This window comes from Myotis davidii, unplaced genomic scaffold (genome assembly GCF_000327345.1).
Source record: "Myotis davidii unplaced genomic scaffold, ASM32734v1 scaffold1949, whole genome shotgun sequence".
NCBI classification, from domain to species: domain Eukaryota; kingdom Metazoa; phylum Chordata; class Mammalia; order Chiroptera; family Vespertilionidae; genus Myotis; species Myotis davidii.
The window spans coordinates 247,255-262,867 of record NW_006300366.1 but is presented as its reverse complement, the minus strand read 5'-3'; the positions used below and the strand labels follow the sequence as shown (position 1 = coordinate 262,867).

The 15,613-nt window shown below is 43.4% G+C and overlaps 1 gene segment (V, D, J or C); it reads right to left on the bottom strand.

Moving 5' to 3' along the window:
* Positions 1-15,613, bottom strand: part of LOC102771033 — a 135,595-nt gene that overhangs the window by 34,581 nt on the left and 85,401 nt on the right. The window contains 1 exon segment of the C gene segment in view: positions 7,504-7,693. Within this exon segment, the coding sequence occupies positions 7,504-7,612 (109 nt within the window).

Below are 15,613 nucleotides of genomic sequence, written 5' to 3'. Positions count from 1 at the left end.
CTGATCCTCCATCTGGGCCCGAGAGCTTCATTTAGGGGCCATTTTCAGGCGCCATATTGCTCATGAGCTTCACTACCCACAGAAGCAGAAGGACAATTTTGGGATAAGTTGCTCTTCCCTGCGAAGCATTTATCCTTTCTCTTTCTCTGTCCCGGTCCTTCCACATGTCTTGGGAAGGGGTGGGGGTACTTTGGAGGCAGTCACACTGGGGTCAGTGTGGCAACAGGGTGGTGCAAGGTGTCAGCTCTCCAGCCCTCGCAGGGCAGGCTGTGAGCCAAGTGCCTGCTCCGGGGCTTGTGTGGAGCCTCAGGAGCTAGCTCTCTGCAGAAACCTCTCCCTGCCTCTGACACCGGGATGATTTTATATTTAAATTAGCCAGGATTCTTTGTATTTCCACTCTGACACTTTCAAATCCCAGGTGAAGAACTTCATAGAACAGGCTGGCATTCTCCGCCCTCCCCACATGCCGGCTTTTCTCCTGATGCAGATAGAACCTTGACAGAGAGCCCGAGGGTGGAACAAAAGCCTGACTGCACGTTGGAGACGATGTTTATCATCATTATTAATAGCTAGGGTTTAATGAGCTGTTTCTGTGTTTGGGGCACTATGCAAAATACTTTAACTCTATTATTTTATTTGGTCCTTACCACAACTCAACAAGCTAGGTATATTTCTACCCTCATTTATGGATGGGGAAACTGAGGCTCAGATAGGTTAAATAATTTGCCCAAGGTCACACTGCTAGTAAAGCAGGGGAACCAGGACTTGAATTTGGGTTTTTCTTTCTCCAAAGCTCATGCCATTCTGCCTAACCCATCACCACCGGCTTCACATTGTCCAGAGGGACTTGTGCCGACACAGAGAAGCCGCGGCAGAGGCCCATGTTCTGCAGCAGAAATTTTGTTCTTAAACTAGATGCCCAAAGTTCTAGTGGCCCTTTTCCGAGATTTAAGTTACAGTGAGGGTGGGGGGTGGTCAAAATGTAAAAAAGTACTTTCTGGCAGCAGGAGTTGCTAAATTGTGGAATTACAGAGAGAAGCAGAGGAATTTTAAAGCAGAGGAGAGAACCAACCCTCTTTGGGGAAAGAACATTAATAAAAAGCCCAAGCAGATGCATAGGATTAAAGTATTTTTCAAACTAATGATTTGATTGATTGTCCCTAAAGGCCCAGCCAGAGAAGAACACAACTTACTTGGTTTCACAGTGAGTGTGGTCCCGTCCCCGAAGGTTAATTTGCCTGTGTTGGTGGTACACAGTGTTCAGTGCTATTGCAATAACCTTGACTGGGGCCTTTAGGAAGACAGGTGGAGGTGGAGGAAGCAAGCAGGAAAACAAAACCTGAAATGACTGCCCCAGGCCAAACAATCTCTTTGTAATTAGGTTAGAACATGAGATGAATACTAATAATTAGCAACTTCCCAGCACGATGTTCTTTGCCATAATTTTCCTTGAAAGAATGGGCCTTGGCAGGGGCAGCTCCTGGGAAATTCAAAGTGGCTACTGCGCGGTCTCCTGGGATCCCATCTTGTTTGTTATTTCTGCAGGCCCTATGTCTATTTTCATCCAATTCCTGCCGTTTCCCCTCCTACTTTCCCTAGAACTTCCTCCTGGTGGAGGCTCGCATATTTTCTCAGGGAGAGACTATGTGGATATTAAAAGCCAAATACAATGCCCCAGGGAACATGTGCATTAATAACCTTGTTTTCCAACTGGTATCACGAACCACCCAACACAGACCAAGCAAAGAAAACACCACCTGTGTTTTGACAGCTTCTGCATGATGGAAGACCGGCTTCTTGGGAAGAATAATTAGCCAGAAAGAAGAACTTACTTGGTGTGACCAAGAGTTTGGTGCCCTTCCTGAAAGTAAGTTGGTAATTCCAAACTCCAGAGTGTGCACAGAGTTTTTTTTCTTTGCAGAAACCCCACGGATGCCGAGAAAATCAAGCCACTCACAACACAAGAGTAGTGCTGACAAAAGACCTCAGATGTAACAATAACCAGACAAGAGAAGAGCTGGTATAGGAGTCCTACAAAGACCCACTGGATTCAGAGTTCATCTAGAGTTCATCGAGTCCGTTCTCCTGTCTTCAGAAACGGTGCTCTCTGACCAAATACCCATCTAATCTTTAAGAGCTCCTGGGAAGGTGGCTCTCCTTTGCCAACAGCCTTTGCATTAAAGCAACTGTTTTTTATATCTAACTGAAATCTGCAAACTGCAGTCTGAGTTCTTTATGTCTCAAGCTTCCCTCCGTGAAGACAGGAGTTTTCTTGTCAACATATTATAGACAGACACTCATCACAACATACCCAGCCAGTTCCAGTGGTCATCTTTGGGGAGGAAACTGATATTGAAGGAAGGGGGTGGGGGGGGGCGGTCAAAGTGCATATTGGATTTATCTGTCATTTGGGTTGTTTTTGCAAGGAGAAATTTTCATGCATTACTTACACAAATTAAAATTAATAACATTAAATAGAAGCCCTCAATATATTTAAAAATGGCTCTTGGATCTCATGCCAGCCTTCCTGTGCTCCATAGACTCAGCAGTCTCAGGTTCTACATCCTAGAGTTTTGGTCTCCTGGGATCAGAGGAGGGAACTGGGTCAGGGTTTGTGGAAGTTCTAGTTTGTGGCCTCCAGCGCTGAGGCCAGGCTGGTACATGTGCTTGCCCATGAGAGTCGGGTTGGCTTTTGAATTATGCTAGAGTGACCTGTTCACCTTCTTGCTCAACACTAACTTCCCAGTTCCTAGCAGACCTTTCTTGGTACACTAAAAGCACTCCGAGGTACACTAAAAAATTAGTCAAGGGATGAAGTTGCTGATCAAAACCAGGATGGCCAGGGACACTTACTTGCAGTCACAGAAAGTCTTGTGCCCTTTCCAAAGGAAAGCTGCCTGTCTCCTGTATTCCCACAGTGATCATCTCCACAACAAAAACTGATGTTTTCTCTTAATCTTTTTTCCTGGCAGAATAACCCAGAAATCTCCTTATTTAACTATAGTTTTTGTTTTCCCTTAGCACATCTTTGCCTCCTTCTTCCTGATTCTCTATAAAATGTGGCACGATTAACATGCCTCTGGCTTTGACTGCCTGCTTTGCCGATAAGAGTTCCCATACATGGAGTTGTGACTCAAAAATGCATTTCTGAACCGCCTGCAAACTTCCAACTTATTGTTAGCCTATGAAAAATATTCCAAAGGAAATCCCTGTCTCTGGCCTCATACTGAACTCTTTGCTGTCCTAGAAATAAAAAACAAAAAGTGGCTGCTTTTCCTAAATGAAGAAAAGGACTTGGAAAATGGCACAGAGAAGGCTCAACATGAGATGTTGCTCTTGGCCGACGTACCACCTTTGTTGCCTCTGGCGTTAAAGTAGCTCTTTAAAGTTATCTCCTGCCCTTCCCTGGAACAAGGGAAATGAGAAGGCATGGGTATCAGAGCCAGGAATTTTAGAAGAGGCCGGACAGAGAAAAGTGGGTCTTTGTGAAGAGTGGAGGGAGAGGGGTCATAGGTAGGTTGGGCCATTTCCAAAACCACTTTGGCTGGAGCTAGGAATCACACTGGGCTTAACAATGTGTCCAAATAAGTCCACTGGGGACAAACCTGGGGGAGATTGGAAGATGAACTCTGGACAAAGTTTCACAATTTTTACTTTTTGTCATATATAAACAAGAAAAAGATAATTCATTTCTAAGCAGCAGGACACTGGCAGCAACTTTCTCAGCTCTAGAGGGGAAGAATTTGGTGTTTGGCTAAACTGTGGAAGGACTGAGGACTGGGCTTCTGTGAGAGCCAGAGGCTACTCACATGTCAGAGCCTAAGAAACTTTTCGCACCGAAACCCAAATCACTTTTAACTCAATGGGGGTCAATATCAGAAAATCACACGAATAGCACTTACTGGGGAGAACATGAAGTTGAGTCCCTTTTCCAAAGATGACTTTGTTAACATTTTGTGCACCGTGACTGGGGCCATAACAAAAACTCCTAATGACTCATGTTAGGAAAGCTACACATGCCTTGGTGGATAGCTCACCTTCATGGGACTTAACAAATTCCCACATAGTCTCCTCTACTATAACAAACAGTTCTCGTTATCGCTTCAGCCATCTTTCTCTGTGTCTCCTGGTTGTTTTGCTTGAATTTTATGCTGCTTATTGCAAATATTCACAGAGGAAATTGGATGACCTCATTTGACACTGAAAGTGAATTATAAAAACAACAGTTCCATCAACTGCTCTGTGCTATCGCACACAGTTCTGTTACTTTAGGCAAAAATAAATGACTGGGCAGACAGCCACATTAGAAATCCACTATTCAGAGTCCCCCAAAAGATGGGGGCAGGAAGGGGCCATCTCAGACACACATCTGAATTTCCACCTGATAAAGAGCTGCATTACAGAGCCCCACCTTACCCTCAGTCATGTTCTAGAGTGGCCTTATCATCAAACCCTGAAGATACCACACCTTAAGCCAAGTACAGGTTTGCTACACTCATTCTAGCCCTGCCCTAGCTGGGGGTAGTGAAAATTCATTCTGGCCCAGAGGGATCCCAGTCTTTCGGGAAATGTTCTCCTTTCACAGTCCAAGAACATGGTCACTCACTACCAAGTGATGAAAACTTGATGCCATTACCACTAGCCCTGATGGGTCCTTGTTTGACTCCTCAAGAACCAAGCCCCACTGCCTATTTCTCATTGTCTACCTAACTCTCAAATGCTCTTTATCACAGTCATTTCAAAAGATGAGCATGGGTTGGTCATGCTTACCAAATCTAAAACAAACTTATGGAGTCAGGTACCTGGTTTCCTTGTCTGGAAATTTCCCATAGCTAAACCGTTTAAGAATAGGCTATCCTACGTTAAAGCTCTTTGGATTGGTTATTCCATAGTCTCATTTCTAACCTGATGCAGGGTTTAATAACCCAGTCAGTCAACTTGACAATACCTGCCTCTTAATATTATTTTTTTGACTGACAATTTGATGGTTCCTGCTGTCCCCAAAATGGCATTATGGAGGAATTGACACTCCAGGTACATCCCTAAGGATTTCAAGATCCCAAATTTCTCATTTTCCTCCTCCCCAATGAGATATATTAAAAAATTTCTACTCCCCATGCAGAAATCGATCATTAAACAAAAATATTGTTATCATGCCTGCCATTTTATTTCCCTCTGAATTTCTTTTCAGGTGTTTATAAAGCCATCTGGGATCATTAATTAATCTCTGAATTGTGTTTTTAAAAAAATCCCATTGCATTTGAATAGTAAAGTTGTTTTTAGTAAAATTTGACATGAATGGGACTAGATGTGGATATTTGTCAAAATGAGACAATGTTTAGGTTTCCTATTAGGTCTTTAGAATAAATACATACGCAGGAATGAAAGACAAAGAAAATACCTTCTTCATCTTAGTGGTGTTTCAAATGAGATAGATTCTAATTTTTTAATAGAATAAAAGACAAGGTTAATAGGCAAAATCACAGTAAACACACAAATCATTGCAGAACACAGTTGGAGAGATACTGTGGCTGTAAATAACTCGCAGCCCTGTATCTCTTTGGAAGGAGAGCTGAGCTACCATATTAAAGGCAATTTGGCATTGTCTCATTTCACTTTGTTTATCATTATTACTCTATTCTCAACAATCACCAATGTTTCATGCATTTGCAAAAGTCATTTTTTTCCAAAGGTACAGTTGCCTACATACTAAATGAAATCGCCACTAACTTCACAGGATTTATTTGTTGGCTCGAATATAAAAAGAACACGGTCACTTACTGGGCTTAACCACTAGCTGGGTTCCAGTTCCAAAGAAGATTCTGTCATTATTATTCCCACAGCATTTCCTGCCTTTACTGAAAGCCCTAGCCAAACCCCACCAAACACAAGGCACCATGGTGAGGGGGCATTTGGATTCTCTATGATTTTTTTAAGTTTCTGTGTCTCTAGAAAATGGCCATTTATAACAGGAAGAAAAGAATTGGTTCTGTTACATAAAGCAATCATTTTTATTTTAAAAGACAAACTTATGAGCTTTTAAACCCTTTTGCATTTCTAGGCTTAAATCTGCTAAAGCTGAATCAAATAATTTGTTAACAACTCTTGCTGGGTCTGAAGGGATGATGCATTCCTATGTCCACAGGGAGGTTTTCCAGCTGCAGAGCCAACTGAACTCACACCCAGGCTCCACTTAAACCCAAACTCCCTGGTCCTTTCCTCTACTCAGTGGTCAAGTGATTTCAAAGCTTTCTCACTGTGTAACAGATTCTATGTGGCAGCTTAAGAAAAGATTTCACCAGGGAAGAAGAGCAAAATGTAATAAGTCCTATCTTTCCCCAAAGAAATTCCACCATGGACATGTATGATGTTTTAGACAGACCAGGGTAGGAAGTTATAACACACCATCTGCCATAACCTAAAGTCCAGTTCTGAAATAAATGGAAGAAGTGAACATATCTATAGTAATAAAAGCATAATATGCTAATTAGACTGGATAGCTGAATGACCTTCTGGACATCCTCTCCAACGTTTTTCTGGACGACTTTCTTGATGAAGCTGTGAGGGCCAAGGCCCTTGCATGAATTTTGTGCATCGGGCCTCTAGTTCTGTTATAAGAAAGATTGTACCTTAAAGGCAATGATAAGAGCACACAGAAGCTTCTTTATCACAAAGCTGAGCATTGCTGGGTTTTAATACACACTCAGTATTGAAGAAGAGGGAGAGGAGTGAGCATTCAAGACAGTGGTACCAAGTCTTGGTTAAAAGTAGAGCATAAGAGATAGAATTTTAAGTGTGGAGAGAGGAGACTTGAACTCATCCCCAACATGACTATGGCTTTTAATTCTTCAGATTTGAAGAAAGAGTTCAAAACCGATTTTATATCTCTCCTCTCAGCCTGGGGCATTCAGAATAAACCATCTAGGGAAAATGAAGGGGAAGCAAGTGCAGGCAATATAGGGAAGCAGTTACATGGGTGGTAGTTTTAAAACTGAGCTGACTTACCCTAAGTCTAGTATTTGCCTTCCTCCCATTGCTTTACCCCTGACTATTGGGTCAGTTTTGCCTGTCTTCTCAGCAACCTTCCCAAGTATAGCTCTGGGGTCTCTTTAGGAAGAAAAAGAAGATATGGCCTATAGACAGAGGTGCTTGAACCAGTTGACATACAGTTGTACAAACAAGTTAGCAGAAGTTGTATTTACTATATACAGGTAAAGTAGGAGCAGAACTGAGAAATGGCCTGGAAACAGGGTTCACAGAACAGAAAACCTGTAGCATTTAGATGAGAACAATTTTCCCACAGTAGTTCCCCCCCCTGGGATTTATCTTAATATCAACACCATGTCCTCTTCTCTGACTATGGGGTACCGTCCAGGAGAATGGGAAAATTTGAAAGCCTACTGTATTGTAGTAGATAAGGATGACTGTGGGGAACTAACCCTTTTCCCAGAGTGGCTATTACTTCTCACTTGTCACGGACACAGAATCCCACTACTCACGTACTTGGTTGGACAGAAAGCAGAGTGCCAGTCCCAAAGATGAGTTTGTTTGCTCCACTCCCATAGTTTACACAGCCTTTCAGAGCCTTACAATAACCCCCAGGAAAGGGCATGGCAGGATGGGGTGAGTCTGGGCTCAGTCTTTCCAGGCTAAGAACAGTACAGGCTTACACAGCAAAGGCTGACCTGCCAGGTGTCCCTTCAGTTCCCATATTCCTGCCCTGCCACTGATTTTTATATTATGTCCTTGTGGGGTTTGTGCTAAGGCCCAGAACCCTGGGTGATTCACCAACAAGTGACTAAGAGCTCCGCAGGCATTTTCTCTCCATTCGGGACAGCAGCCAGAGGCAAGGATGTAGGGAAGCAGCAGGCACGCTATTCCTTCCCCCTGGTCTTTGACTGTGGACATTTCCCTTTCTCTGAATTCATTCTTTTAATGGAATGAGGCTGGTTCTATTCTTGGAAAAAAATTCCAACCATATCAGAGGGATTTAGATACTCCTTAACAACCCAGCTCTGCTCTCTTAGAAGGCTAGTTAAGCATTATTCATCCTGGAAGCAACTAGACCAAACAAGAGAGGTGGTGCCTTCCATTGCCTCTCACTGGGAATGAAAACTCCATTTGGGTCAAGTACATTGTCTCCAGCAGGCTGGATTGTTCTTAAAAATATAATTTACATGCTATGCTTCATGCATTATTCAACCTGTGTCTCCACTTCCTTATAGTCGCATCTTTGAGACTTACCTGGTTTTATAATTAGCTTGGTCCCAGAGCCCCAGATCAACCGATAGTTGCTATCCACACAGACACAAAAACCTTAACAAAAACCTCACTGTCCTTCCAGGGAGCCAATTAGAGATAAATCCCAGATAAAAAATCCAGAGCAAAGCACATGAAACAATGTAGGAATATTGACTATTGAAGATTATTTGTTCATTTAATTACATTTGATTCCCTTGCCCATTATGGATTCTAGACACAGATGATGAAATCGAATGACTAAACATTCAGAGTCAACCTAGGTCTCTCTGCATATAAGGTAAACATAATTCATAAACAGTTTCCAAACTGGAGAAGTTGGATTTGCTTCACCTTTCCTGATACCCTATATAATAAAGAGCTAATATGCTAATTAGATAGGACAGCAGAATAACCTTCTGGAACAACCAGTGGGCCAGAGGGGGAGTCCGGGGGGAGGGGAGGAAGGGCGGGGTCTCGAGGCAGCTGGGCTTCGAGGGCTGAGACGACACCTGGTGATACTGTGAGGGCCAAGCCGCTTGCACAAATTTCGTGCATTGGGCCTCTAGTTTTTAAATAAAAATGCAAAAAAGAGAAACATCATTTGTTTGGAGTCATAATGCATCTAATTCTCCAGTGTCTTATTTTCATTGCTGATAAGATTCTAGTCAGAACCATGGTATTCAGATATAGATTAAGCTGGTTTGGTTTACAGAGAGTTCTATCTGAAAAATGACATCCTGAGGAATTTGGACCCAGGAAGCTGGAGGCGTGGAAGGCCCCCAACTAGTTCAGTGTTGGGAGGGTGACCTGTGGTATGCGAGAATGTACTAGAGCAAGTTGGCTTTTATAGAAAACACCTCTTCAAAATCACTCCTCTTAGTACTTACTGGGAAAGACTTGTAATCTGGTTCCAGCTCCGAAGATTAATTTGTCATTGTTGGAGTACACACAGTGATAGCGAGGCCTACAAAAACCCTTAAGCCCAGCAGGGTGCCCTGCCTCCACTTCTTACCCATCACTGGCATCAAATAACTACCACCATCAAAGAAGATTTGGGGATACACTTAAAACACCAATGCAATGAAACAGTCCATTTTTGCTAAATTTCGTCCCCTGCAGATGCCCATGGCCTGTGCCGACTATGTTTTCAGTTCACAAAGATGACAGCTCAAGATAACTCACCAGGAGAATACAGGGCCTCTCAAACTCTAATTTCACTTCTGATTTGGGGTGGGGACTTGATTTCAATAACTTTACTTGTCTGTGCTTTGGCTCTTTTGTGTGGGAAATATGTTTGATGCTGTGTGACGCTGCTTACCTTGGAGAATGTTGTGAAGATGAAAGTGATAGTGCAGTGGGTTACAATATAGAAACGCATTTTGCTTAATGAGGGGGAAATGTGCTTGTTCAAGCCAAGATACTATGAACATGAATAGGAGGGAATATGTTAGCTGAAGTTTATTGTAAAATAACGAAGAGAAAGCTTTTTTAGTAAAAACTGAAGGAGAAAATATCTGTCTCATGTGTTTTTCCACCAGAAAGTCAGTGGATACAACCACTTAATCTGCCAGAAGAGACAGGCCTGGAAAAGGTCAGCTGAGTTCTGAGGGCTAACGGCCGGGGGTAGGAAGGAATGACTGTTTTCCCACAGCGGCCAATGAGCATAGATTAGGTTCCCATGACATACTAATTTCTCTTTGCTGTTGGCAGCATTAAATGAAATCAGTTGAAGTTATTTTTAAAAATGAATTTGACCATCTTGATGGTCAAACGGGCAGTGTATTAAAGAACTCTGTATGACTTACAGACACACTAGCCCACAGAAATGAGAAAAGACACACTTACTTGGTGTAACAATCACTTGAGTGCCGGACCCGAACTGCATCGCACCCCCAAAGCCTGTCTGTGCACAATGGTAGACTCTACTACAAAAACCCTGCCACCTCTTCATAGCCACACGACTCGAGTCCCCAGATGGAAGCTACAGTTTCCCAGGTAGGAGAGGATTCAGACACATGTATCATGAAAGCCGTGGTGTTCCTTATTCTCTGGTAGACCTTCCTCTGGAGGCTCTTTCTCATCCAGGGCCCATCTCCGGCCTCCATAGAGGCACTTGGTAGCCCATGGTGGCCACTGCCACCTCTGCTGGGGCCCCATCCTCAGAAAAGACCCCCTCAGGTGCTTGGGGATCACTCAAGGAGCTAAGAAACTCCTCAGAAATACAACTGACAGGCTAAAGAGGCAGGCGCAGCATGTGGTGGGGTTGGCACTGGTGGGCATGGTCGTTAGGAATCAAAGGAGAGGGAAAGGAGTTAGAAAAGTTAGAGATGGAAGGCTAGGTCTGGAGTGGGAGGGCCTGAGAACCAAAGTAAGGAGCATAGACAAACACACAGCTGATGTCAAAATTGGTCACGCTTTGCTTTGTGAGAACACACGAGTTTTAGGGGGAAGAAATGTCCCTGGCTCTGTCAGTTGCCCTGACCTATTTAGTACTGCTTCACCTCCTGAGCCAAATTCTCACGTGCAGCCGAGAAGGCCCATACCACACGCGGACACCACCTCCCTGTCTTATTTCCGCCTCGCAGAGCCATCTGATGAAATGTTCCACAGCAGCCACAAAAAGATACTCAGAATCTGTCTCGCTCTTCTTAATTAGGCTGTCAATCTGTTGAGATAATAAGTCCTACGAAGTGTCTTAATCTCTCCCAAGGAAAGGAGTCATATAAATGCAAAATAGCAGCAGCTATAAGTCAAATGGCTCGCTGGATATCTTTCCGTTGTGTGAAGAGATGTTGAATAGAAGGAAAACTTTCTGTGTGGGGAGTAGACAGACTGGAAAAACACAGCCGCATTTGTTTTCATTAGGCTGAGTCTATACAGCACAAAGTAAAACAGATCTGGCAATTATTTAGGTAATTCGCCAGTCAGTTCAGGCAACTTGAAGCACAAAGGAGGTTTTTCAAGGAAGTGCCTGAGGGTCAGGATCAGCTCCTGACATTAATCAAATTAACCAGGTTTGTGTGCTGTGTAAACACAAACTAATAAATGCACCTGATATGGTTCTTCTGAAAGGGTTATATTGATAAACTTAACGTTAAAACTGGTCCAATATTTATATCCACCCTCTTCATTTTGGCACCGCAATTGCCATTTCCCATTTCTCTTGCTACACCGTCTTACATTTAAAGCCAGGAAGCAGTAGTGACCTTCTCCCTGGAGAGTCTTATCAGGTTAACACATGGAAGCTCATTTAGAATTCTTATTAGCTGTCCGGGATGTGTGAGCTGGCTATTATAGATTAAGGGCTTTGTCTCAAGTGGCAAAGGACTTACAGGGAATAACGGTGAGTCTTGTTCCAGTCCCAAAGACAAGCTTGTCTGCTCCAGAAGTTGGCACAGTGTTTCTGCCTGCTACAAAAACACTTTGCTCTGCTGAATTTTCTTTCTCTATAGCGCTCACTAGGGGTATGCTATACACATCCTCTAGAAAATGCTGTCTTCCATGTTTCTTAGCAAAAAAAATCCAAATCACTAACAGCCTGTTCTTTCCTCCCCATTTTTCTTTCCCAAACAAAAGCTTTCCATTTTCATGCTTGAAAGGCAGTTCTTAAAGAATTCTAGTAGCTCCAGGGGTGGTTTCCACTCTAGTCTCCTATTCTGTAAAATCACCTTTATTTTTTGTGAACTTCTCACATGTGAAGTTTTTATTTCTCCCAAGTCAGCCAAACGGATATTCTCTCAGTCTTAACCTAGAACTTCTATACCCACCTCATTCTAAATCTTGCCCCTCTTTTTGCCACTAGCTGCAACCAAATGGGTTAGAAAAGACACACTCTGTTAACTTTTATAAAAGGAAAATAAAACTTAAAAATAACAGTCTTTGCTTAGAAGTTGAACAGGCAGAGATTTACCAAAAAAAGAACATAGATGGCAATTGTGGCTTAGTCAGGGACATTCAAACCTACCTGGTTTTACTTGTAAAGTTGTCCCCTGCCCAAAGATGAGTTTCCCCACAGCACCAGAGGCACACTCTAATAATGCACTTTACAAAAACTTCAAAAGGAGATTATTTCCATCACCTTCCCTCCAGCAATCTATAATAGCTAATATTTACTGAAAGCTTACTATGTGCCGGCCACTATACAAAGCCCTTTATCGGTATAAACCCTATTAATCTCACAACAGTTCAGTGAGCAAATGAAGTAAAACAAGGCATGAAGAGATAAAGTTACCTGCTCAATGCCACCCATCCAGTAAGGAGCAGAGTTAGAATTTTCCCAGGCAGTAGATTTCAAAATTTGTGCCCTTAACCATTATGTTGTACCTTCTATTAGGCTTCCTTTTTCTATTTTGGGTTCTCCTTTAAAGTACGTATGCCAGTAACATTGACAAAATAGTTAGCTCACTGACCCTAATAAATGTACCCTGAGCTGACTCTCCTGAAAGGCTTACATTTCATAAAATTAACGTTAAAACAGGTTTAATATTTATTCCCCTCTTTCACCATTTTGGCATTGCAGTTGACATTTCCCACTTTTTCTTGCAACACATGTCTTACATTTAGAGCTGCAAAGGTAAGGGTGACCTTCTCCCTGGAGAGGCTTATCAGATTAACATGTGGAAGCTCCTTTAGAAATTCATTAATGCCTATATCAGAGGTGTCTTTCAATTCCCCTTCCTCTCCCCGAGCTGCACCAGCCTACAGCTCCAGAGCTACCCCCAGCCAAAGCCACTGCACACTCTGCTGGGAACACAGTCTGGTTGCACAGAGCACAGTTTTGAATCTCTAAGATGCTTCTGAAGATTCTTGGAGAGAACTCAGGGGAGACCAGAGTTAGGATGAAATGCACTCCTTTCCTGTTCCTTCTAGCAGATCCACCATCGGCTGTGAGCCAATGAGGACTGAGAGATGCAGGAATTACATGATAAGTTTGGGTCCTTCTGGGTAATCCATGCCGGGGAGATGTTCTCTTGGGAAGTCACTGGGATGCGCCTAAGTCCTGGGAGTTCCCAGCAGCACTTGACTCTCTCTGGCTGGGGGCCAGGGGAAGAGTATTTACCAGGGGCCCATGGTGAGGTTGGAGCATATGGATGGACTAAGAAAGCCATAATACATGACGCATATTCTTACCTCCTCTAATTTCCAGTGCTCCCTGATGGCCCCTTTTGGAATGGGCCAGCCTGTTTGCCCTGTGAGAAAACAGTCTCATACTGCCTTCCTACCATGCACCGTGGACCAATGCCATCTGGTTATTTTGATTGGAGGATAAGCAAGGGCTCAGCTTGGGTGGACAGGAGAAAAACACTACCCATAACTGCACAGTTTAAACAGTTGGGCTTCAAAAGGAGACAGTTTCTAAGATATTTCAAACTGCATAGACAGGTTTAAGAATTAATTTGAAGACTCACTTGGTTTTACTGCCAGACGTGTCCCCAATCCCCAAATCAGCTTACGGTCGCTGCCAATATTACACAGTCACAGAAAGCTTTACAGAAACCTACCAGGCCAACGTGTACCAGGAAATCCCTTTCAATCCCCAAATCCAGAGGCGTGCTCCTCCAGCTGGGAGCCTGGCCAAAGAGGCATCATGATCCATCCATAGCATATTTGGGAAGGAAATGCTCTTCTGAGGTTAAATAATTCATCCTTCCACCGCCAGACCGAGCTGCCCCTGAACAGGCCAGCAAGGAGTGGCTCAATCCTGACAAAGCCCCTGAAGATGGGTTCTCCCACTCCTCATGTTCGACACAACTAGACTTTCTGACCCTAATGGTTAAGACAAAAAGGACAAGAAATGTGTCTTTCTCCAATTCATTTGTTCCTGCGACAATTATATATGTGCCCATTTCCACATGTACATATGGCATGTATAACACTGTATGATCATTAGGATTAATGATTAGAATGGACAAAATATAAAACTGGGTGGAGAAAACAGCCCCCACATGAAACCCAGTGCTATGACTGCCTTTAGAAATGAGAGCATTCATTATGGATTCAGCAGAGATACTCACGGGATTTGACCATTAACCTTGTTCCCCCTCCAAATGTGAGCTTGGTGCCTGCATTATTATTCACACAGTGATCTTCAGCTCAGCAAAAACCTTCTAGAAACCAAACTAAGTTTTCCCTAAAGATCTTCTGGAAGGAGCGATACAGTGAGCACAGAGAATATTACATAATCGACACAGTAATAACCTGGCACAGAATCCTAGCACCAGCTTGGATTTTAGGACTGTTTCAACATTGGAGAAATGAAGGATATTCTTTCTGAATATTCTAAAGAAGGAGTTTTCTGCACAAGCCCAGAATGCTGGCTGCCAAAAATCCTAGCAGACCCTCTGGTTTTAGATAACAATTCTCCAGGGGTTCTAAAGATTATATACCTTATTTGGGCAAAGTAGGAATATAATGGCAACAAAGCCAAAACAGCCAGAAGCACTGTCATCACAGAGGGAGAGACGGAGGGCAGCTGCCTCTGCCCATCTGGCAGGAGGGGTCAGAAGGTTGGTTTGCCCACTGAGGGTGCTGGAGCCAGACACCTCTGACTGAAGTCCAGATTCTGGAACATCTAAAAGGAGTCCCACCTTTTCTCACCCCACAGAACTAGAGGTAGTTGCAGGCACTGGTCAGCCCTGGATTAGCTCCTGACTCCAAATTCAGACTTTTTCATCCCCTGCTTAGACTGTCACCAGGAAAAAGACTGTCATCATTTTCTACCTTTGTCCTAGTAGAGACTTTGCATTCTCACTGTCCCATTGTCCTGGGAGATAACACAACTCATGGACTAACCTGAAATCATTCCCCCACAGGTAGCTTCTCCCATCCTGGCTAGGGCATCCTTTGGAGTCTCTCTGACTTTTGAGGTAACTTGAAGGAAAATCTGAGGAGGACACTCCCTGGGCACCACTGTTGAGTGTACAGCATGGTGTCCTCTTTCTTCCCCTGGCTGCCTGGAGGGCCAGGGCTTCACAACAGCAATTAGGAATGGACCCTCCAGAGGAAAATCTGAGGAGGACACTCCCTGGGCACCACTGCTGAGTATACAGCATGGTGTCCTCCTTCTTCCCCCCGGCTGCCTGGAGGACCAGGGCTTCACAACAGCAATTAGGAATGGACGCTCCAGAGAGAAAACAAGGGACATGCAGGCAATATGGCAGCTCATAAATGTCCTTCTTGGATTTAGTCAGTGTTGTCCCTCTCGTAGAGATTATCTTCCCATGGCAGATCTGTCTTTCTTACTTTGCTATTTGCCTCTTAGCCAAGCCTTATTAATTTTTTAAAAGGTATATAATGCCTCAAATTCTCTCTATAAAATTAAGTCTAGTAGTCTCCTGGGTAGGAAAACATTTGTTTCACATATAGAAATCTG